Source organism: Eutrigla gurnardus (assembly GCF_963514095.1).
Source record: "Eutrigla gurnardus genome assembly, chromosome: 6".
Classification (NCBI taxonomy): domain Eukaryota; kingdom Metazoa; phylum Chordata; class Actinopteri; order Perciformes; family Triglidae; genus Eutrigla; species Eutrigla gurnardus.
This window is the reverse complement of record NC_139920.1, coordinates 26,297,720-26,320,028: the sequence shown is the minus strand read 5'-3', so window position 1 is coordinate 26,320,028 and position 22,309 is coordinate 26,297,720. Positions and strand designations below refer to the sequence as shown.

General features: G+C 44.6%; 1 protein-coding gene across 1 annotated transcript in view; it reads left to right on the top strand.

Moving 5' to 3' along the window:
- The window catches only part of insrb (insulin receptor b), a 75,006-nt gene extending 54,556 nt beyond the window's left edge, over positions 1-20,450 (top strand). The window contains exons 5-23 of the mRNA XM_084011232.1: positions 3,065-3,204; positions 3,445-3,589; positions 3,672-3,886; positions 4,307-4,433; positions 4,733-4,983; positions 5,645-5,812; positions 6,236-6,434; positions 7,698-7,830; positions 8,094-8,247; positions 8,340-8,488; positions 9,532-9,688; positions 9,819-9,915; positions 10,060-10,127; positions 10,225-10,454; positions 10,890-11,000; positions 11,089-11,251; positions 11,382-11,511; positions 11,601-11,735; positions 12,620-20,450. Coding sequence (XP_083867358.1) covers positions 3,065-3,204; positions 3,445-3,589; positions 3,672-3,886; positions 4,307-4,433; positions 4,733-4,983; positions 5,645-5,812; positions 6,236-6,434; positions 7,698-7,830; positions 8,094-8,247; positions 8,340-8,488; positions 9,532-9,688; positions 9,819-9,915; positions 10,060-10,127; positions 10,225-10,454; positions 10,890-11,000; positions 11,089-11,251; positions 11,382-11,511; positions 11,601-11,735; positions 12,620-12,974 — 3,127 coding nt within the window. The 3' untranslated portion in view covers positions 12,975-20,450. The remainder of the gene's footprint in view (positions 1-3,064; positions 3,205-3,444; positions 3,590-3,671; positions 3,887-4,306; positions 4,434-4,732; positions 4,984-5,644; positions 5,813-6,235; positions 6,435-7,697; positions 7,831-8,093; positions 8,248-8,339; positions 8,489-9,531; positions 9,689-9,818; positions 9,916-10,059; positions 10,128-10,224; positions 10,455-10,889; positions 11,001-11,088; positions 11,252-11,381; positions 11,512-11,600; positions 11,736-12,619) is intronic.
- Positions 20,451-22,309: the final 1,859 nt, after the last annotated feature.

Sequence of the window (22,309 nt, the reverse complement as noted above, 5' to 3'; positions counted from 1 at the left end):
ACACACACACACACACACACACAGACGCACCCAGCCAGTCAGGCAGACGACACACATCCTACATATGACTACGCACGCACACACCGATGAGGACTGACGAGGAGTACGGGAAAATATTTGCATTATGGTTTTCTGTGACGCCGATGAACAGTAAAATCCGACCTTCCCTTTGACGTCTGTCAATAGTTTTATGCAAATCTGAGTATCTGTGATGCTCCTCTGGATGTTTGTGTTATGACAGTTGTTACAGGCAATGACTCAAGCATTTGAGGAACCAGATCATCACACTACGATGTCATAATTCTGGCAATGGAACAGTCAGGCGAACATTTCATGACAAGACATCTTTTTACATACTATATACTGTCTATAATGTATATATAGACACGTGAGAAGTATCTTTTACTTGGATACATTTTCTCTGTGTCTTCGTTTCTGTCTGCCTGTCCCTACAGAAAGGTAGAAATCCACTGTGTGTGTGTGTGTGTGTGTGTGTGTGTGTGTGTGTGTGTGTGTGTGTGTTAGAGAGTGCACTTGGTCTTGTTCCGCCAGGCCCGGGCCCAAAACCAAGCCCGGGCTTCAGCGGCTGCGGCCTCTGATGTAGATGGTTCTAGCAGACCCTGGAGCCCGAGTCACAGAGTTCAGCCGGACAGATAAACACTGTCCCTTTAAGAGGCTGCCGTCGGACCCAGCCTGTCTGCCTGTGTGTCTGTGTTTTTCAGTACAACGGCCCAAAACATTCTCTCTTTCTACACTGCAACTAGAGCATTACTTTTTGAGAAGCTGAATATACGATTTTCCATGTGGGAGAGAGAGAGAGAGAGACACATGCACAAAAAAATATCTTCTTTCTTTTCTTTTTTTTTTCTCCCCACTGTTGTTTTGAGAGATCATTACAGTGTGTTTCCACTCACCCAGAAGTCATAGAGAGGGGAAACAATAATTTGGCTTTTGATTGATGTGAATGATTAAGAGTTTGATAAGATGGAAACTAGGACAAGCCAGGTGTGTGTTGGGTCATTTGTCTCTCTCTCCGGGTCTATTGGAAAAACCAGAGAAGGATCAAAACAACACCCATGGGAGTCTATGTTTCATGTCACCATGGTGAATGTCATCTATAGCACGGCCTGGCTGTTTATGGGGAAAGTAGGGGCACAATTTGGGTAAGACTGTGTGTGTGTGTGTGTGTGTGTGTGTGTGTGTGTGTGTGTGTGTGTGTGTGTGTGTGTGTGTGTGTGTGTGTGTGTGTGTGTGTGTGTGTGTGTGTGTGTGTGTGTGTGTGTGTGTGTGTGTGTGTGTGTGTGTTTCCTGGAAAGGGGGATTATAATAAGAGTTGCATAAACATAGAATTAAGTCAGGGTGAGCTTACAAATGGCAGCGCATGCAGAGCTCGCATGGTCCCCGCAGCGAACAACAGCATCCTTTGTTAGCCGTTCCCCAGGCACAGGGGCTGCTTTAAAAAGGTGGCTGTTAAGGCTGCCGTTTGATGTCATTGTCTCCTCCTACGTTGAGATTTTAAACCCCGATTGGACTGCTTCAAAATCCCTTTCCAGTGAACTAGTGTCGCCCCCTGCCCGCCCTCTGACCTGTGGATGTGTTTCTCATGGAAACGGATCATTTTGACCCAGCGTTCTTGTTTTTGTTGCGCGGCCACCTCACATCAGAGCAGCCCCCTCAAACAAACGTTGATAGGTTGCTATCACTCTGTGTTGTTAGCAGCAATAAGTTGAGGTTTTGTAGCAGAACAACCAACCAAAAAGCAGCATTTTAGTTACGTCTGAGGCGAGGCTGGAAGTGGAATTAAAGGGAGGGATTATGCTCTTTCAAGAGGGCTTCAAAAAAAAAAAAAAAGTGCTCATTTGTGAATCGAGCATCGGGTCCCGGGCGTGTACCCGGCTGCTCACTAGACAAGGCCTGCCTTTTGTGAATGAATTTCCTGAAAGGCAGCACTGTCGAGGCCTCGTTGCTCAGTGTATATGTGTGAACGTGATTTTGTGCACAAGCACATGTTTGTTGGTGGAGAGAGGACGCCACTCAAAGAGCTGAGAGATAGGAATGCCTGTTGGGAACTGCAGCTGGTGTTTCAGTCATGTTGTTTTTGTGTGTGTGTGTGTGTGTGTGTGTGTGTGTGTGTGTGTGTGTGTGTGTGTGTGTGTGTGTGTGTGTGTGTGTGTGTGTGTGTGTGTGTGTGTGTGTGTGTGTGTGTGTGTGTGTGTGTGTGTGTGTGCGCGCGTGCGTGTGTCTATCCTCCATCATCCAGCGCTAATAAAAAATGAAGGAGGCTCAGATGTGGATGAGATATCGTGTAATCTAATTCCACTCCTAAAAGCCTATGGATTCATTATGAGACTTACCAAATGAATTGAGATAATTATACAGATTCATCTCCTGGATACATCAGCTACTTCGTGGAATTGCAAAGGCTCTGTTTGATTTCATTTGAAATGATCAGTTTGAGAGAACTTAAATTCTGCATTGTTGTTATTTAGTTTTTTGTTCTAGCACACATCCTGCTCCCACTATGCTTATTAGAAAGTCTTATTTGATGTAGAAATGAAGCGTGTTTATTATATTTGCTTTATATGGAAGGGAGGGAACATAAGGCACGAGTGGTAAAAACAAGATTGGACACACTTCTAACTCAAATATGAAGATGGCCGCCCTGCACGTAAGATACTGAAAATATTTCAGTGAGGAGAATAAATGTTTATCAGTTAAATTCCACGGACACAGATTCAGCCTTGTTGTTTGAAAATGCCATGTCATCCACTGTCCCGACCCGCGCCACACCAGTACGTCACTGAGCATTCCTGCCTCATACCATTCAATTCTGCATCATTCCACGCCTCATATCTGCACACAGAATCACTGCAACCTCGCTTTGTTTTGCAGCTTTGGAATGTATCGGCACATTTTGACTCAATGCATATGTTCTTGTCTGTATTGATCTGCTTCAATAAGGCTCTCTGCCTACCGTGTTAGCCATTAATAACTGCATTGGCTTACAAAGGTTGTTTTTTTTTCGATGGCCCTAATCTGGATCTCACTCTCTCCCCTGATACAGGTTGACCTGTTCGCCATGTGCAGGCCTGTGTCCCAAACTGTGCGTGGGAAATAAGACGATTGACTCTGTAACTTCAGCCCAGGCTCTGAGAGGCTGCACTGTTCTCCACGGCAACATGATCATCAAGATTCGCGGAGGGAGTGAGTACTACTACACCTCACCACCTGCTGGGCCTCCTGCGGAGGCTCCGGTTCTCACGTCTGTCCTCTTCCCCCTGCGTCGTTCAGGTTTCTCAGTCTGTGTCGCTGTCTTTACCAGGACTTCTAGCCATACAGTTTACGTGTGTCCAAATGTGTGTTCGTTCAACCGTATGGCCATCGGCCGGTTTTCTGCCATTATCTACCGGCTATCTATATAACCACATTGCCATCTTTTTGCAGATAATATTGCTGCTGAGTTGGAGGCTAGTTTGGGACAGCTTGAGGAAATCACGGGCTACCTGACTGTCCGCAGGGCCTACGCCTTGGTCTCCCTCTCCTTCCTCCGCAAACTACGCAGCATTAGGGGGAATCATCTTGAGTCCGAGTAAGTTTCCTCTCCTCTCCTCTCCTCCTTCAATAAAAATAGTGTTTAAATTCTCCATCCGTCTGACCTCCATCTCTCTTAGTGTCTTCGCCTTCTACGCGCTGGACAACCAGAACCTGCGTGAGCTGTGGGATTGGTCCAAGCACAACCTGACCATCCATCGTGGTCGTACGTTCTTCCACTACAACTCCAAACTTTGCATGTCTGAAATCAAAAAGATGGAGGAGATAACGGGAACCAAGGAGCGCAACCAAAAGAACGACATCGCCGTACGCACCAACGGCGACCAAGCCTCATGTAAGACAACCAGATCGTCATATTGTCATCATTCACCACCTTACATTTATTATTAAATCAGCTGCAGGTTTATTTGTGCTTGTAGTTGAAACTTTATTTTTTTACTACCTCAACATTGCTCTTTTTAAGCCCTTAAGGCTGAGAATACATGCTTCATTTGTCAATTTGCTGAATGTATTGCAGTAAACTGTTGCACTGGAATACTCCTAATGCACATTGATGTCAGTAAATTGACTGCAGAGCAGCAAATCATAGCAGCCAAATCAAATTAAATTAGTCAAATTAAATAAAAAGACGTATCTATATAGACATCCTTCTCTCAAAAATAATATATAACACATCCTTACTCTGTGCATTTTTTGTTCAAACTGTTCATTTTGCCAAACACATGTACTGAGCATCGTCTGTTTCCACCCTTAGGTGAGACCAAGCTGCTGAAATTCACCGTGATCAAAACCACATCAAATATGATTATGCTGAAGTGGGAGCCCTTTTGGCCCTTGGACTTCAGAGACTTGCTGGGCTTTATGGTTCTTTACAAAGAAGCGTAAGTATCTGACATCGATCCATTGATTTTTTACCTTACCATAGCAGAAAACATACCAAACTGTATTTCAAAATACAATAACAGCGGATAGTAACAATGACAAACCAACATCATTGATCCTGCTTGATCTCACTGCCTGCCTCCTGTCAGTCTGTCAGTATCTTTAAATCTGCTGAAAGTAAGATTTTCTTAGGGGTTCCACAAGGGTCGATTCTTGGACCTTTTGCTTTTTAATTTGTACATATATAATCATTCATATGCGGATGACATCTGATTTCTTTCTTTCTAATCTGCTCCAGGCCATATAGGAATGTGACAGAGTTCGATGGACAGGACGCGTGCGGCTCCAACAGCTGGGCGATTGCCGACGTGGATCCTCCATCCCGTTCCACGGACAGCAAGAAGGCGGATGAACCGGGGCACCTGATCCGACCATTGAAGCCCTGGACCCAGTACGCCATTATGGTCAAAACCCAACTGTCTGCATCTGATGAACATGAGGTTCACGGAGCCAAGAGCGAGATCATCTATGTCCGCACCAATGCCTCCAGTGAGTTACGTGCGCCATGTCGGATTCAGTAATCCTAGCCTCAGATATGATCTGTGAATATCATAAATAAACATGACGAATGCCACCTGTGCTGTAAATGAGCACACATTTATGAGAATTGTACATGTAAGCCCCATAAAAGGCAACGTGGGCTGTCCCATATGTCCTATAATTGAAGTCCTGATCCATTAAGAGAAGTCTATTTTTTAACATCTGTAGTGGTTTAATGGATCTGCACAAGCCAAGGAATGGAGAAAACTAACGAGTGCTGTTTAAGCCGCGTCACCTGAGGGTTGTAAGAAAGTCGATGTCTTTAAATGAATGGTAATATTGTTAGGCTGAATGAATAAATTCTGAATTATATTAGCCTATAATTAGAATTAAATTAAAGTCCCAACAGGATGATGTCAACATATTTATGAAATGTAATAAATATATAGTATTGAAACTCTAAATTGCTTCAAAGTAATGAAATATATGATCCATTAGTGAAATATGTAAGCTTGGATAACAGCAGGCTAACTGCATATAGGTCCTATGACTGGTCTGGTGCACTGGCTAGGTCGCCAATCCAAATAAATGAGGGGCCGCATTTCTTATGCCTAAAGTCATACATCACCAATAAAGTCCTGACCGTTGTCTTCCTCCATCCCCCCCTCAGAACCCTCTGTGCCTCTGGACCCCATCTCCTCCTCCAACTCCTCCTCTCAGATCATCCTGAAGTGGAAGCCTCCCACCAGTCCCAACGGCAACATCACCCACTACCGCGTCATCTGTCAGAAGCAGTCCGAGGACAGCGACCTCTACAAGTTCGACTACTGCCTACCAGGTCAGTATCCACAGTAGAGGTGACCCCGAAAGGTCGTCTAGTCGAAGATTTCATCTAAGGAGCCTGACTCGACTGCCAATCTCACAGTGGAAAAGTTGTAGTGACGGGAAAATGTGGTTATGAAATAAACTTTTAATGATGAATACCAACATGGCTATTTAAAAATCTTGCATCTCACTATGAAATTGGAACCGAAAGTTATTTTTACAACAACAAAAATCAAGCAGAGAAACTGTCTATCAATCATCAACAGCTAGATATTAATGTGTATCGCTCAATAATGTTGGTTTTACTATTTTTCTATATAAAGTCACTTCACTAGTCAGAGTCGACAGCCCTTATCCACAGGTTGATCCATACAAATCTGCTCAGGTGACCCCTGTATGTGTGTGGCTTTCCCTCACGCCTATTTACTCCCGCCAGGAATGAAGCTGCCGTCTCGCACGCCGACCCACATGGACAGCGAGGATGTGCAGAAGTGGAACCACACCGATGAGCCCACCTCAGGGGGAAGGTGCTGCGCCTGCCCCAAGACAGACAACCAGCTGAAGAAGGAACAGGAGGAGATAGAGTACCGCAAGACCTTCGAAAACTACCTCCACAATGAAGTCTTTGAGAGCAGGTACGCATTCCCGGGTTGTGATTAAACAACACTCTACTACGTGTGTTTAAAAAGCTTGTGTACATTGAGGAGTGTAGCACCTACAGAAGCTTCTTGCTTTGTTAGTTGCTGTTTGTGTCGGTGCAGCAGCGTGACTGTAGCCCCTCGATCCAGCCACACTCAACCACTCCTCTTTTGTGCCCGCCACTGTGATGGTCTCAACGCGGCTCCGTGCCAACTCTGGCTTTTCCATCCGCGTGTGTTTGTGCGGTTTATGTAGACGCCTTGTTTTTGTACTGGGCACTATTGTGGGGGGCTCAGGGTGGGAGGTGCTGATTGTCTGGGCCGCGGTGCTCCTACCCTCTCCTCTGACATACACACACACACACACACACACACACACAAACACCCGCAGTCTCTCCCTCCGCTTCCCTAGGGGAGTGATTACTGTGCCCATTATCATTCATGCCAGTCAGGGGTGCAGTCATGCAGATTGCCATTTGGACACAAACACACACACACACACACACACACACACACACACACACACACACACACACACACACACACACACACACACCTCAGCTGGATTTTGAACCCATGCTGATGAATTGACCAAGGTCAGCGCCGTACAGTGTAGTACACAAAGAACTTTTCGTGCTCTCTTTTTCCATCACGCGAAGGGATGCAGGAAGCTGTCGTGTTTTTTCTCCTACCTATTGGTTCAACATTAACTACACTTCCCTGTACAGTGAAGGAGAGGGTTCCCTGCAGCGGTCTGGGGTGAAGCGTACCACTCAAATACGCTTCATGGTTTAACTCATGTAGGAAGGAAGATGGTTTTCAGATCCGTTGACAGTGATTCTACCTGACACAGAGGTGCATTGCAGGTCTTCTTTGTCTCAGCTAGTTTTAAGTTCATGGCCTTTTGTGGTGGGTTTACTCTCATAATGCTCAGTGGAGCTGCTCACTGACACCACCCAGTGGTGAGGGTTGGTAACGCGTCCTGCAGGGCAGTAGGTGGTATTTGTGGATAAATGTCATGCAGTCAGGCTTGCTGCACGCTGTAAAGGTTAGTGTGGACATAGGTTCTCGCTGGTCTCCTACACACCACTACTCCATCTGCCAGGACGTCATTCACATGAAATGCTTCTGACTTTTGTGTTGACGATTCTGACTTATCCGAGAGCCATTTCATCTAAAACATTGCCTCCTTCAGGTGTTCAGTGGCATTTCTACTCAACTTTTGTTAACGGCTTTACCTGTTTTCCCCCGTTTGTACAGACCGTCTCGTCGCCGACGCTCAGTGGGAGTCGCCAACGCCACCCTGCCCTATTTCTCCCTCACCACAGTCGCCAGTCTGGCTTTTGGCTCCACCACAGACACCCCTGGAGACCAGAACAAGGAGGGATCAAAGGTCTCGCACACTTTAGATCTTCAATACCATACGGATTTGTCATTCTCGTGCCAGTGTTTGCTGTTTCCCCCCCAAATGTTTCCTAATTTACACACCGAATCACTGAAAGCACATCACATATTTATTGTTTTTGTCACAACCAGACAGAAAGTAAAGGAAGAGCATATTCCTGTTCAGTGTAGCCTCAAAATGGTTGATTTTTTCGTTTTGTATATGATATGACTTGAGTTTAACCACAGATCGCTCTTGTTTTTTCTGCTCAGGTGGAGCTGAAGGTGTTCTCAAAGGAGTCCACAGTCATCTCCAACCTTCACCACTTTACAAGTTACAAGATAGAGATCATGGCCTGCAACCACGCAACTGACATCAAACGCTGCAGCATGGCTACTTATGTCAGTGCTCGAACCATGCCAGAGGGTAAGTTAAAATATGAATGAACTTCATATGTTTCATCCCCCCCCAAAAAATGAAGTGTTTCTTAATAGTTTGACATTGTCTGGTCCCTACAGAGAAAGCAGACGACATCCCGGGCCCCGTGACCCATGAGATAGTGACGGCCGAGGCTCCGTACGTGTTGATTAAATGGAATTCACCTCGCTCCCCTAACGGGCTCATTATCCTGTATGAGGTGTTCTACAGGAAGGTTGGAGACTCAGAGGTCAGTATCAACTCTCGCCGAACTTTTAGAGAGTGAGGATGCAGGGAGAAAAGGTCAGAGACGGGTGCATAAGTACACGTGGATGGAGGGAGGAAGAAATGCAGAGAGAACCGGGAGGGATCTGGATGATGGACTCTGGGGAGTGGAGGCTGCAGGAAAGGTTTGCTGTATACCCTCACACTCTCTATTCCTTATATGGAGAGAGGAACAAAGGAAATATTTGTTTACAAACTCCCCCATGCTACCACTGTGTGCGTTTGCATATTATTATTTCTATGTGTTTGTGCAGAAGGGCTCGACTTTCACAGTGTGTGTGTGTTGTTGCTGTTTACTTGCTGTAAATGTGAGAATTCATCTCTCATTGCTATTCATTGCTGCACTGCCTGACCCTAGGAGCCAGCAGCAGCTCTGTTACCATAGTGACAGAGGCAGAAAGGAAGACTCTAATGCAGTGGCAGGGATGGACTGGCATCTCAGACGACATCTCCTGCACTGCACTGAAAACACACCAGTCACTAACACACCCTGCAGCTGCAGCAAGCAGATTGGGATTATTTGACATTTAGAGCATGTCAGGGTTTAAATGGTTGATTTGGTTTATTGGATATTTATTGCATATGGCGAGACTAAACGCATCCGACAAACAGACAAGTCCCACGTGCTCAAAGTTGTGAATATACTCGCACAAGTTTGCTGGTTTTCGTCTTTGAATCCTGCTTCATAAAATATGAAAAAGGTTTAACAACAATGCTGTTGTTGGTTCGGTGAACATTATATTTTGTATCCCAATCGTCAAAAATGATGTATTGATTTAGAATTAATTTAAAAGTACAAGTGTTATTTCTTATTTCGATTAAATTATGTTGATTTTGGAGGACAAATATCAAAAGATTGTAGCATCCTCAGGCAGGCATGTAGGAGTTTATTAAAAGTCAATAAGCGTTTTGAAGTGTAAGAAAACTAGAAACTGCTCGAAAACAGTTTGTGATTCAAGTAAAAGCATTCTTTAGGATAATACCATTTTTTCCCCATGTTTTTTCCAGGTTCACGCAGCGTGTGTGTCGCGACCAGCCTACCTCAAGTCAGGTGGCACGAAGCTTTCACACGTGCAACCTGGAAACTACAGCGTGAAGGTCCGCGCCACCTCCTTGGCGGGAAACGGCTCTTTTACGGAAACCACTTACTTCTTCATGCCCAATCGTAAGGAGGAGTCATAAGCTATTTAATAAACCAAGGCTTGTTTTTGCCGTTTTTACACATTCTCTCATGGAGATCTGTCTTTACTCTGCATCTTCCAAGTGAAGTGACCGATGACTGATGTTTCTTACAGCGGATCCAGGTTTAATCTGGATCGTGATGGGGCCTGTCATCTGCTTTATCCTGCTGCTGTTCGTGGGATGTGGAGTCTTTGTGATCTTCAAGAAGAGGTGAGATCTTTGACTGATCACATCAAACAGGGAATGTTGCTTATTGCATTTGTAAACCTATAGTGGGATTTGAAGATGAGGGATATTGTGAACATCTTCTAGCAGCCTTCAGCATCTTAGATGCTTTCTGTGGTCTTGTTCCAGGCAAACAGAAGGCCCGACAGGACCTCTCATCGCCTCCTCCAACCCTGAGTACATCAGCACCAACGATGGTAAGAAGAGCGTTTACATAACTAGCTCACATTGGGAAGTAGCCTCGTGATGCGTTTGCTTAATCGAAATGGCGATTTGTGTCTTGTTCTCCTGCAGTGTACGTTCCCGATGAGTGGGAGGTGCCTCGGGACAAGATCCAGGTGCTCAGAGAGCTGGGTCAGGGCTCCTTCGGCATGGTGTACGAGGGCATCGCCAAGGACATCATCAAGGGAGACCCGGACACGCGCGTCGCCGTCAAGACGGTCAACGAGTCGGCGAGCCTGCGGGAGAGGATCGAGTTCCTGAACGAGGCCTCCGTCATGAAGGCGTTCAACTGTCACCACGTGGTACGACAACTCCACAACACTGTTTGTTTTCACCTCGCTGACTAACGGGCCCACTGGGAGCAGCTATCCATACACTTGTGAAGTAGCACACTACAGCTTTCCCATCGTGTTTTGTTGAAAACCAGCGTGAACACGCGTGACTCATAGAATCATGACTCGCTGGTTGTGTTGACGCTGCCATATTGACTCTGTTTGACTCCAAAAACAAAAGTTAACACTTGGCAAGCAATTGGGCCTACAAATATAATTTCATCAAAAAGCACCAATTAAATGGCCGTGTGTTGTGCTGTCAGCTGTGAAAATCAGATAGTGGGAATTGTCCTTTTTATATGTATCTCTGTTTATTATTCAATTTATTATACTACTGTTTCCAGTCAAAGTAAGGTTAAATCCTGTTATAAGTGGATGTTTGTTTCTTTACTTTGCTCTGTATAGGTCCGTCTGTTGGGCGTGGTGTCCAAAGGTCAGCCCACCCTGGTAGTGATGGAGCTCATGACCCACGGGGACCTGAAGAGCTACCTGCGTTGCCTCAGGCCGGACTCTGAGGTACGTCGCACATAAATCCCATCTCAAGGATGCTTAGCGTTGACGTTTAAAAAAATCACCGACTGACTTCATAACTGTGTCTGTGTAGAACAATCCCACAGGCCGTTCGCCACCCACACTGAAGGAGATGATCCAGATGGCTGCAGAGATTGCAGACGGTATGGCCTACCTCAACGCCAAGAAGTTTGTCCACAGAGATCTGGCGGCCAGGAACTGCATGGTGGCGGAAGACTTCACCGTCAAGATCGGAGGTACTGCTGCACGAGTTTGCTTGTGTCTCCTTGTTGTTCTTAATGCGACTAAAGTTCATCTCACTTAGCTGTGTGTTGAAGTGAATATGTTTTACTGTGTGCTACAAGTTAAAATATCTCTCTCTCTCAGACTTTGGTATGACTCGAGACATCTATGAGACCGACTACTACCGCAAAGGAGGGAAGGGACTACTTCCTGTCAGGTGGATGGCTCCAGAGTCCCTGAAGGACGGAGTCTTCACTGCCCACTCTGACTGCTGGTAAGTGCAGATGTGGTGCCGGTCTTTGGGGGTCATGATGACGTCACTGGTGCCCTTTCAATGACCTCCCATTGCATTCGCGTCCGCAGGTCGTTTGGCGTCGTGCTGTGGGAGATCAGTACCCTAGCAGAGCAGCCGTACCAGGGTTTATCCAACGAACAGGTTCTAAAGTTCGTCATGGATGGGGGATACCTGGACCGGCCGGACAACTGCCCCGAGAGGATGTGAGTCAACACGTCTACCTTCGCAGTCTTGATCCATTAATCTCGTCTGGATTATGTGATTTACCTTTCAGATTGAAGGTTCTTCTTGATGACTGCTATGGGGGAACCCATTATAATTCTGATTATGCTTTATATTGTTCTGATGTTGGTATCACATCACATCATCATATAAATCCATATTAATGGTATAGAATGTATTTAGCATGGAGGTAAAGTGCTCAACATGGTGAGTTGAGGACAGTCCGACTCATAAATATGAGCAGTGTTTGTTTTATTCGGGCGACGGTCCTCCAGCTCTTCAGACAGACGCCGAGAGTCACCTTACGAAGCACTTATCAATTTGCTACTGCGCTCTTTGCAATTCTGTGATACCCTTTGAACTCATGAATAGAAGTCTACTTAACCGTGGTTAATAATGCATTGCCGTGCACATCGCAGTTTGCACGAGCTACGAGTTCGAATGAATTGCTTTGGAATAAATGTTTAAACGTTATGCAAAATGAGCTCCGGTATTGGTCGCTGTATCAGCGGATATTTAAATTCAGGTATTGAATTGATTAATTCAGGAAATAACTGGAGAAAAAGCACACATTGATCCATTTGATCCCTACAAAGTTTTTAAGGTAGCTTTTTTTCCCAACTTAACTAAAAAACATTTGAATCCTCTGCATCAGAACACCAAATATAGTGCGGTATAGTAAATCTGGAGAGGTTTCCTAATGTTCATCACTGCATGGAAGACTGCTACTGGACCTTAATACGGGGAAAACTAGTTCCAAAATCACAAATATCTTTATACCTTATATTTGATTGTGCCCAGGGAGTTAAGGGTATAATATAGTCCTGGGGTATAATGCTTTGCGTCCTGTCATCCCGGTTCCCAGGCACAGCCTCATGCAGATGTGCTGGCAGTACAACCCCAAGATGCGGCCGCTGTTCCAAGAGATCATCGAGATGCTGCGGGAGGACCTGCACCCGTCCTTCCAGGACTTCTCCTTCTTCTACAGCGAGGACAACAAAGTCCCCGAGACCGAGGAGTACGACCTGGACCTGGACAACATGGAGAGCATCCCACTGGACCCATCCTCCTACTCCCAGAGAGAGGAGAGCTTAGGCAGAGACAGCGGGCCCTCGGTGGCCCTCAGGGGGAACTATGAGGAGCATGTCCCCTACACACACATGAACGGTGGCAAGAAAAACGGACGAATCTTATCGTTGCCCAGATCCAGCCCTTCCTAACATTTCCTGTTTCCTAAATGAACTTGTTTAACCCCCCCTCCCATCCTTCTTTCTCTTCCAGTACATTTTTTCTGTATCTTTCATGTTCCTCTCATCATTTTCTAAATGATTTTTTTTTTATTCTTGGAGAAGCCCTTCAAAAAAAAAAAAAAAAAACCCAGATCTCAGGACTTTTTATTTTCTTCCTCATGGCTGCCACTCACAGGCAAGCAAGGGATGCAAACATGGTGTAACTCTTTTTTTTTTAACTTCCTCCAAAACACATCGGACAGATTTTAACTATCTATTGTTTTTTTTGTTTTTTTCACTATTGCCACGTTTCCAGGACTCCTTGTGATGGAAACCGAGGAAAAAAACAAAACAAAACTGTGAACACAACAAAACCTTAGACAACCAAGAAGGCTGCTTATGCTCAACCTCCTCAAGACTTGTCCCTCCTTCTCCCCCCACCGACCTGCATTTCCACATTTCTGTGCTTTGTTGTTTTATTTTCTTTCTCCAAGTGAAATCTCGTTACTCAGATAGTGGCCTTTTTGTATGTGGCCTATAAACAAAGAGAAGTGTCTATCAGCGCTTATACTAATTTCCTTTTGAACAATGACTTAATCAGTTTGGAACGGTGGGATGACTTTTCAAAGACTTGATCCTAGAGCAAACATCAATTCCTAGAGGAATGCTTTCTTTTTTTTTGGTTCTGCAGAATTCCAAACTACACACAGGTTCATCGGGTGTTTGGTGAATAGTTTTTTTTGTTTTAATTTATTTGCTTTTATTGTTATTTTCTCTTCTGTTTTCCTCTTCTCTTTCTCAGTTGTATTTCTGTGTCCTCACTATATGGCTGAAGGATATTTAAACAGTTAAGAATTGGACAAAAGAGTTCCTCAGACTGACCAATAGCTGCTGCTTTGATATATTTTAGTGGGTATAGAAATATATAAATATATATAATATATATATAGTATATATGGAATATTGGTATTTCTGTACTAATATTTCATATATAATATATGGCATATTGATGTTTTTTGTAAATAGTTCATATTTGTAATATTTTTCATCAGAAGCTTTGCTAGTATTTTTGTTTTGCCAGGTTTTTTCTTTCTGGGTTTTTTTAATTTTCTTATTTTTATAGCCCCAGAAATCACACTAATCTACCATCAGTGCTCTCTGTGTCTTAGGCCTCCAGTCCCCCTTGAGTACTCTGTCTGTGTGGATGGGAAAGGAGAAAGCCTTGAAATATTGTCAACTCACTGCATCGTTTTTTTTTTTTACAAACCTTGTTTCCACTGAAAGCTGAGGAGGCAATTTTACTACAACAATGGAAAAAAAGAGAAGAGAAAGAACCAAAAAAAAAAAAAAAAAAAAAAGCTTTATAAACGGGGATGAGGTCTTTTCTAGGTGGAAGTGCACCTGATGTGTGTTTGTCTCTGTGTCTGCTGTCTCTCTGGTCAGATCTGGTCTAGATGCGTTCCTCATCGCAGGTTTATTTTGTGATAGGTGGTTGCGAGTCGTCCTTGAGGAGAACTCCTTCCTCGTGTTGCCGTAACGACGAGGGTTGGGAATTAACACCAGCTCAGCCAAATGCAGGTGGAGCGATGAGGCCCACCCCCCATCTTTTTGTCTGTTCTATGACCAGCACTAAGCGCCCTCGTAATTTTAAATAGATCGGTAGCATTCCCTCCCCATCCGACCTGGGTTCTGACTCGGTCCAGGACCTCTGTGTTGGATGGAAGGTGTTTTTTTAAATTCAATTCACACATTACGTTCCCCTCCCATGGTTCTGCACCACACACGACCTCCTGCATGCTCTCCCTCCTCAGTTTCCCCCCCCGAGGCTTCCCATTGGCTGCCGAACTCACTGCTCAAAAATCAGGCTATTGGAAATTTCCACGTTTTGTGGTCGAGGGGCTGGAGAGACGTACGGAAAGTTCCAACTGTGTTCAGAGTCCACAGCAGGTAACGGAGAGAGGGGGGGGGGGGGGGGGGGGGGCAGTCTCTCTATCTCGTTGAGAGGGAGGGAGGGAGTGTGTGAGTGATGGTTAATCCTATTATTCTCTCTGCTATCACATGCAGTTAGGCAGTCAGTACACGGTGTGCAGCAGCTATTTCACTCAGGTCTGACATTCCAGGATTTAGTTGAAAACCACCCCCCACCCCCCCTTTTTTTTTTTTTTTGCCTGTCTCCAAACCATCACCACACCCCATCACATTCAGAGAACACATGAAAGACTGTTTTTCCTTCTTAATAATCGAACGTCTGAAGTCCCTCCTGCCGGGAATCCCAAAAACATTCCTGTCAACCCGAACGCAAAGCCACAGAAAAGTTAGTCTCTCTCATTACGATCATAAACCCATCCTCTGTCGCTCTCTACCTACAGCAGGCGTGGGAGGTGATAGTCAGCAGGGTTTTTTTTTCTTTTTCTCTCTGGACACACAGACCAGTGTGGTTGCCAATCTAGCCGAACAGCATTCAGCACTTATAGTATAGCCAAAGTGTTGGCAGCGTTCTGTCAACAGTGAGAACCCACAGAATCAGTCAGAGAAAGCAGAGGAGCTGCTTCCATATTTTACCAGTGCCTTCTCCAACCCAGAGCCACGTCCAGGCTAGTTATGTCAGCTAGTAACACACACACACACACACACACACAGGCTTCTGTGCTCTCTCTGTATTTCTTCTCATGAGGCAGAGAAATCAAAGCTGCGTCAGTCTTTCTTCGTAGAGTTACAACGTTCTTTGCTAGAAGAGAATTGGAAGTCTTAGGGGCAGTTTTTTTTTTCCTCTCTCCTGTTGTATTTTTCCTTGCAGCTCGTTGCTAATGTTTGAACACTAACGTTCGACTCGTACTTTTAGCGGCGACACTGTGGATCGGCCAGAGTCTGTGCTGTCGTGCACTCGGAGTCGCCTGAGGTTATGATGTAGATTTTAGCTCATTATTTTGGAGGAGTCATATTCTTGGGGCTTTTGTACTTTGTAAATAATCTGTGACATAGTTTGGAAAATAAAAGCGTAACAAAAAAAAAAAGATTTATATATTAAAAAAAATCGGATGCCCCTCAGTTTCGCGTACATGACAGAAAAAAATGGTGGACCTCAGCTGTGTCGCAACTCCTCACTCTATACTAATACTGAATTCTTATCTTAATTAGCAGTTAGTACACCTTTGTATACACTACATACTCAGAACCTAGTTAGGATCAGTATGTGGTCTGGAAGTGGGACACGGCTCTCAACTCCATCTCGACCTAGGTTGCTTATCTTGTGGTGGTTTTTTCACACGCATATGCAATTTTTAATTAAGATGGTGCCCATATCTTTGAAATACCAGATATTTATTTTATTATGATCATTGTCATTGTATAAGAAGAACACAGTTAGCTTTTTAGTCGAGCGTTTTTAAGGTGTTTGAGAGTGGAGCGATGTAAAAAAGCCTAGTTTGTTATTGTTATACAGGTGGAGTAGCTGATGGCGAGCAGCGGGAGTGGTTAGTTAGCTAGTTAGTTAGTAAAGTAAGTAAGTAATTGTCGTCGTCTTTGTGTTTGGCCAGAGTCTACCTCAGTGCATATGGAGGAATCAGTCTAAAGAGCCTAAATCACCTGTCAGTCTCACAATATCCCGTCATTTCAAATGTTATCACTTAATCGTACATCACCTCTTCTCTTCCTCTTGTATCCTGGAGGAAGCGGAAGATCCCGCCCAGTGTGTTGATATTGTTGGGAGCGTCATGTTTTTGGGCCTTTTTATTTTGTTTTTAAACGTCTTGATTTTAGAGTTTAAGGGATACATGAACTATTATCCCCCTCCTGTAATTGTTTTACCCCAAAGCACTTATTAAATGTGTAAACATAAGGCAGTAAATTGGCTTTATGGAAAATCTATCCCTTTCATTGTTGCTCCACTTTATGAAATGACTCAGAAGAGGCTTCCTCTGGGCGCCGGAAGAAGCGGCGTAGCTTTATCATGTGTGTATTCCCCTCGTTTTTCCTCTGGACTGTATGTAGCAGCGGCTCTGCTGGTTTCTGAGGATGTGACATGAGAGTCTCGGCTCTGAATGCATATCTGTGATCATCTACACGTAGCCAAGGCTAACCAAGCTCAGCCCTCATGCTTTTTTTATTTTATAAATCACATCTGGACTAAACCTGTTGTCTGGCGGGAAGCCCCTACTCTTCTTCTTCTTCAGTCTGTCAATCTGTCTCTGTGGTCAAAACCGTTAGCGTTCAAAATCCCAAGTCTCCTCCGGTCGTCGTCGGTTTATTTGTCCTGTTTTCTCTGTTTCTGATTTGTGTTTTGTATGTATATTTTTTCTACTGTGAATATCAAGAGATGACCTTTATTTTCTGTCAATGCCATGGATTGGGTCTGTTTTCGGCTGATCACGACACTGGCGTCTGGGCTGGTTAAAAAGTTTTAAAGAGGGGGAACCCCCCCTCTGCAAAGGAAAGGAGAAAAAAAAACAAGCTGGACTGGGACAATCCTGTGTGCCATAAGAACTATTAACAGAAATCTAGATTGTAATTTTTCGTCTCAGGGAGGCGCGGCCCGATGCTTTGTGGTTGGAGGATGAAGAGGACGGGGAGGAAGAAGAGCGACCTACCTACCTTTTGAATCTTCTCTGACTGAAGTTCTCAGCATCCTCGCGAAAAGCAAAGTGGAGACGATAAGTCCAAGGACGAGTTTCCAACAACAAAAAAACGCCCTTTTCATTCATCCAAAATCCTTCTCCCCCCTTTGAAGATAATCAGGAATCCTCCTCTGTCTCTGGCGTGACGTGGTTTGGACTGCCCTCTAGCGGTTGGACGGGAACATTGCAGGTCAGGGGGTGGCGAAGCAAACAGGGCCCCCCGACCCCATAGTGCCTTGCTCAGACTAACGGCCCACCTGACCCCCTCTCCCCCCCTACCCGGTTCACTCCCCTCAGAGCAGAAACATGTCTCCACCAATCAATAAAGAGGATTTTTCCACCTTCCAAACACGATATGAAAACACAGGAGTTCTCTTTTTATGCATTCTGTGTTCTTAACATTCTCCCCCTCGGTGGGGGAAAAATACTGTAATTTGTATTTTATGACAGTTGAACTTGTGTCTCTACTCTGCTAAGTGCTGGCTTGCTTTGTGCATGAAAAAAAAAAAAGAATTATCTCTATCGACGGATAATTTGATGTTTACTGATTTCCCTTTTCGTCATCAGTCCGTTTGGACAGCAAGGCTCCAAAGCACACGCCAAAAAAACAACAACCCACGATTAGCAACAAGCGATTTGCGTTACAATTCAGGATTTCCATTTGTTTTGTGATTTTGGACAAAAAAACGAAACAACAAAGCTGACTAATAAGCTCTCGACTGTAAATAGCAGGAGATCCCCCCCGAAAACGAAAGCACTTGATCTTTTTAGGGACTTTTTTTCTTTTTTGACCTCTGACCTATAAAAAAGCGGTTGGACGGAGCATGCTAGTGACACGGCGCAGGGTGAGAACAAAGCATTGTATGTATTATTGTTTTTGTTTTTAAAGAAAAAGTATTACATTTTAGAGATGTTGATTTCTATTTTTTTTAGCCAAAGTATGGAGGGCAAATTACTTTTTCTGACTGTAAACTTTTACTACTTCTTGTACATTATGAATTTAACATGGTTATCGATGTGTATATAACTTTTTTTTTTCTAAATTTAAAGAGATAGATTTTTTTTTTTCACGACACAACCCACTACACAGTAAAAAAAAGAGCAGAGTGGAAGTATTTACCAGGAGCAGCACATCTCCGGTCCGAGGGCTTTCCCCTGTGTAACAAACAGTACGTGGCCTGAAAACGCCTCACAACCCTCTCTTAATCCGATGCATGTCCTGAACGTCGTCGTGCATCTCCGCCGCCCCGCCCAGCCACAGCAGCACGTCACCCATAAAGCCTTGTTTTGTCACAAATATGTCACCTATCACAGATGTTGTTGTACGAACTCGTTTCTGACAAAGAAACGTGTTTAGTTTGCAAAATGTGTTTGTTTTTTTTGTTTTTTTGTGTATGTGAAAAACTGGAAAAGACCACTGCACATCCTTTTGAATGAGTGATACAATCCTGAATAAGCTAAACAAAACAAAAATCTATATAGAGAGAGAGAACTTTAGTGATCATTCAACAACCAGACATGTTTGAGGTTCAGACGTAACGCTGGAGGTGTTAAAGGAGCGGTTGATTTTTGGGAAATTTGCTTTCTTGATGGGGGAGAATGTGGGAAAGAGGAACCGGCTCGGCTCTGTCCACCAGTAAAATAAATCTACTTTCATGAGGGGTATGTGCTGGACCGGCGGGTCCTGGCTAAGATATTGCCCGGTGTGCGATCCCCCCTTTTTATGTCAGAAAACAAACGTGTTAGTGAACGAGCTTTCCATGAGTTAGGCAGATTTATTTGTCATCCGTGGACAGAGCCAGGATCAGCTGTTTCTCCTCCGTGCTAAGCCCAGCTGCTTACCAACCGACTGCTAGCCGAGGATCTCACTAAGCTCTCTCCCACCAAGTGAGCACGTTTCCTAAAAAACATCCACCGTTTCCCTGTAAGGAGTCTCTGCATCCAAACGGCTATGAATAATGAAGCGCCGTCTGCCAGTCGTGTTATGATGAACTGTTCGTATGTGTTATTGATTAGGGAGAGAGAGAGAGAGACAGTGGGGCTGCTGCAGGTGTGGTGACCCCCGTCACCTGTCGGTCCAGTGGTCTGCTCCAGTTTACACACCGTATATTTATCCTGTCCTCCCCGTGCTGAACGTCGTCTTTAATCCGTGGAGTTGTGTCCGTGTCGTCCTCTGTTGAAGTCTTTGCCACGGCTTTTCCTTCGTCTCCGACCGCTGCTCCTCCTCCTCCTCCTCCTCCTCCTCTCTGTCCTTTCAAAGCCTTTTTCTCTCCTCAGTGCACATAGGTGGTCCCCCAGAATGCTGTGTGTAGTCTCGCAGGATACCTCTTTTTATTAATGTCGTTTTTATTGCAGATGAATATGCTGATATGTATTAATTTGTTTTTTGGGGGATGTGTTGTGTATACGTTATGTTGAGACATCGGTGCGTACGCAGACAGCAGGTATATGTGTGTATGTACAGTCAAGAAAAAAAAAAGAAAGAAAAACCCAAATCCTCCCCCCCCCCCCCCCCCTGCAAAAACCCACAGAGATCGCTTCATCCCTCACACTGGATCCAAATGTGCCATTATCTTTATGTATCACAGATATCAACATGTTGAACACACACACACACACACACACACACACACTCACACAGACAGAAATACATGCATATTGTACAGGATCAAAAATGTGCCATGACTAAATGAACGCTTGACAATTTATTTTTTCTATGTTTTCAAAGGAGAGCCAAGTAGTGACATGTACAGAAAAATGTTGCAATGATATGAAAATAAAAATCTTGCTGTGTGTAAATTATTCAACAATTAACTGTTTATATTAAAATTATGAATAAAATTATTGGAGAATATGGGTTTTTGTGCTTCTTAACTTTGGCCTCATCCACATAGGAAACGATCGGCTCACACAACACGAGTGCCTTGCTCAAGGGTTGCCTTGATAGTCGAGAGAGAAGGCCGATATTATCATCGCTGTAATCACGTTGCAGCTGCAGAAGAAAGAATGAAAACGCATAAAAAAACCTCAAACAATGATTTTAAATCAATAACATTTATTGCAGAATACATTTACCGCACTGTACTTCTGTAATCCGAGGGCCTCCACCCTCCTGGTTGCGTGCGAGTTGGATTCCAGGGTGAAACATCAGACCTGGCGGCTACAATTCATTCACTGACCGAGATGTCAAAGTGAAAGATGAACACTCCGTTGATGCGCCGCTCCGACTGAAACCACTAGAAACGCAGCCAGTTCCTCCTAACCCAGTTTCTCAGGGTTGCAACACATGAAGATGCACTAATGAAAGTCATGAGACGATGCTACGACCCAGTGACGTGTGTGTGTGAGTGTGTGTGTGTGTGTGAGTGTGTGTGTGTGTGTGTGTTGAATCCTCAATGCATTAGTTGCATTACTTTTAATTGTCTTTAATCCACCCGTCACAATAATATGTGTTTAAGCCTGTGAGCTGGTGAGATGCCACAACGGGGGTTTTTTTGGGGTTTTTTTTGAAGGTGTGGAAGCGTACGCGGGGGCCATTCGGCAGTGTGAGAAAAGAGGAAGCAGGGTTGAGATCTCTGCGGCTGGCTGGCTCTCTGCTCTCAGTGTGAGGAACGAGCGTTCACACAGAGCACCATCGGGCCTGAGGGACTGTTTGAACAACCATCTCCACCTCCCTCCTGCCTCTTCTAGGTGAACAGAGAGGAGATCTCATGCTTCCATCTGGTTCCTTCCATCACACGTAAGTAGAGTTTTACATTCAGGTTTATTAAATCTGCACACGAGGGGGCCCAGTTCCTTACTTTGTCTCTCACTTTGTGCTGCGTTCTTCTGCTGTGAAGTTGTGTTTTGAGTACATTTCTACTTGCCTCCTCTGCGTCGTGCCTCTCCTCGAGCCGGTGGGAAAGTCAGAAGACTTTTCCACTCGATGTGCAGTGAGCTGAACTTGACAGTCATCCGCGGTTACACTTGTGCAAATTAAGAAGCGCAGCGGTTGCAACAGTTGTCTGGTAGCTGCAGCAGAGATCCTCTCTCTATCTCTCTATCTCCTGTGATCTTTCCACTCCACAGTCTCTCTTTTCACTTTTTAAAAAGTGCTGCTTTCCTTGTTCCGAGAAGATGTGTGGTGCGTCAGAATATCACAACAAGAACGCATCATTGCCCTATATTTTTATTGCGTATACTTCCTTCTCTTTTTCTGTCCAAACCCTGTTTCCCCTAAAAGAAAGAACATCTTTAATCTGGCCTGGAACAGTTTGTGAGTCATTTGTGAGTTTTGTCTGAGAGTCCTCCGTTAACAACCCCTCTGCTCACCCCTGTGTCACCCAAACACCCGTTTCTGACTTCCTCCTCGGTGTCTTGTCATCTTATAAAGCGTCTACAGTGAAGAACTGCCTTCACCTTTGAGCAGGAACGAGGAGACCGTGGATGATTAGAATCGGTAAATGTCACCTATATATTTTTGAGCTGTTATTTTCTAACATTTCTTAGAGTTAAAGCCAAAAAAACAAGTGTTTATTACACTGTTTCATGTAGAAGTAACATTCCACGCCTCCTTTTCTCTTCCCACTTTTGTTTTTGCTTTCGTTGTTCCTTTTCTGTGTCCACCAGAGTCTTTAGGAGGTAATCCCCAACCAGCAGCTAGTCCTCGCTTCTCTCTCTCTCTCTTTTCTAGACACCCCTCCCTCCCTCCCCTCCCCTCCTGCCCTCCCCCTT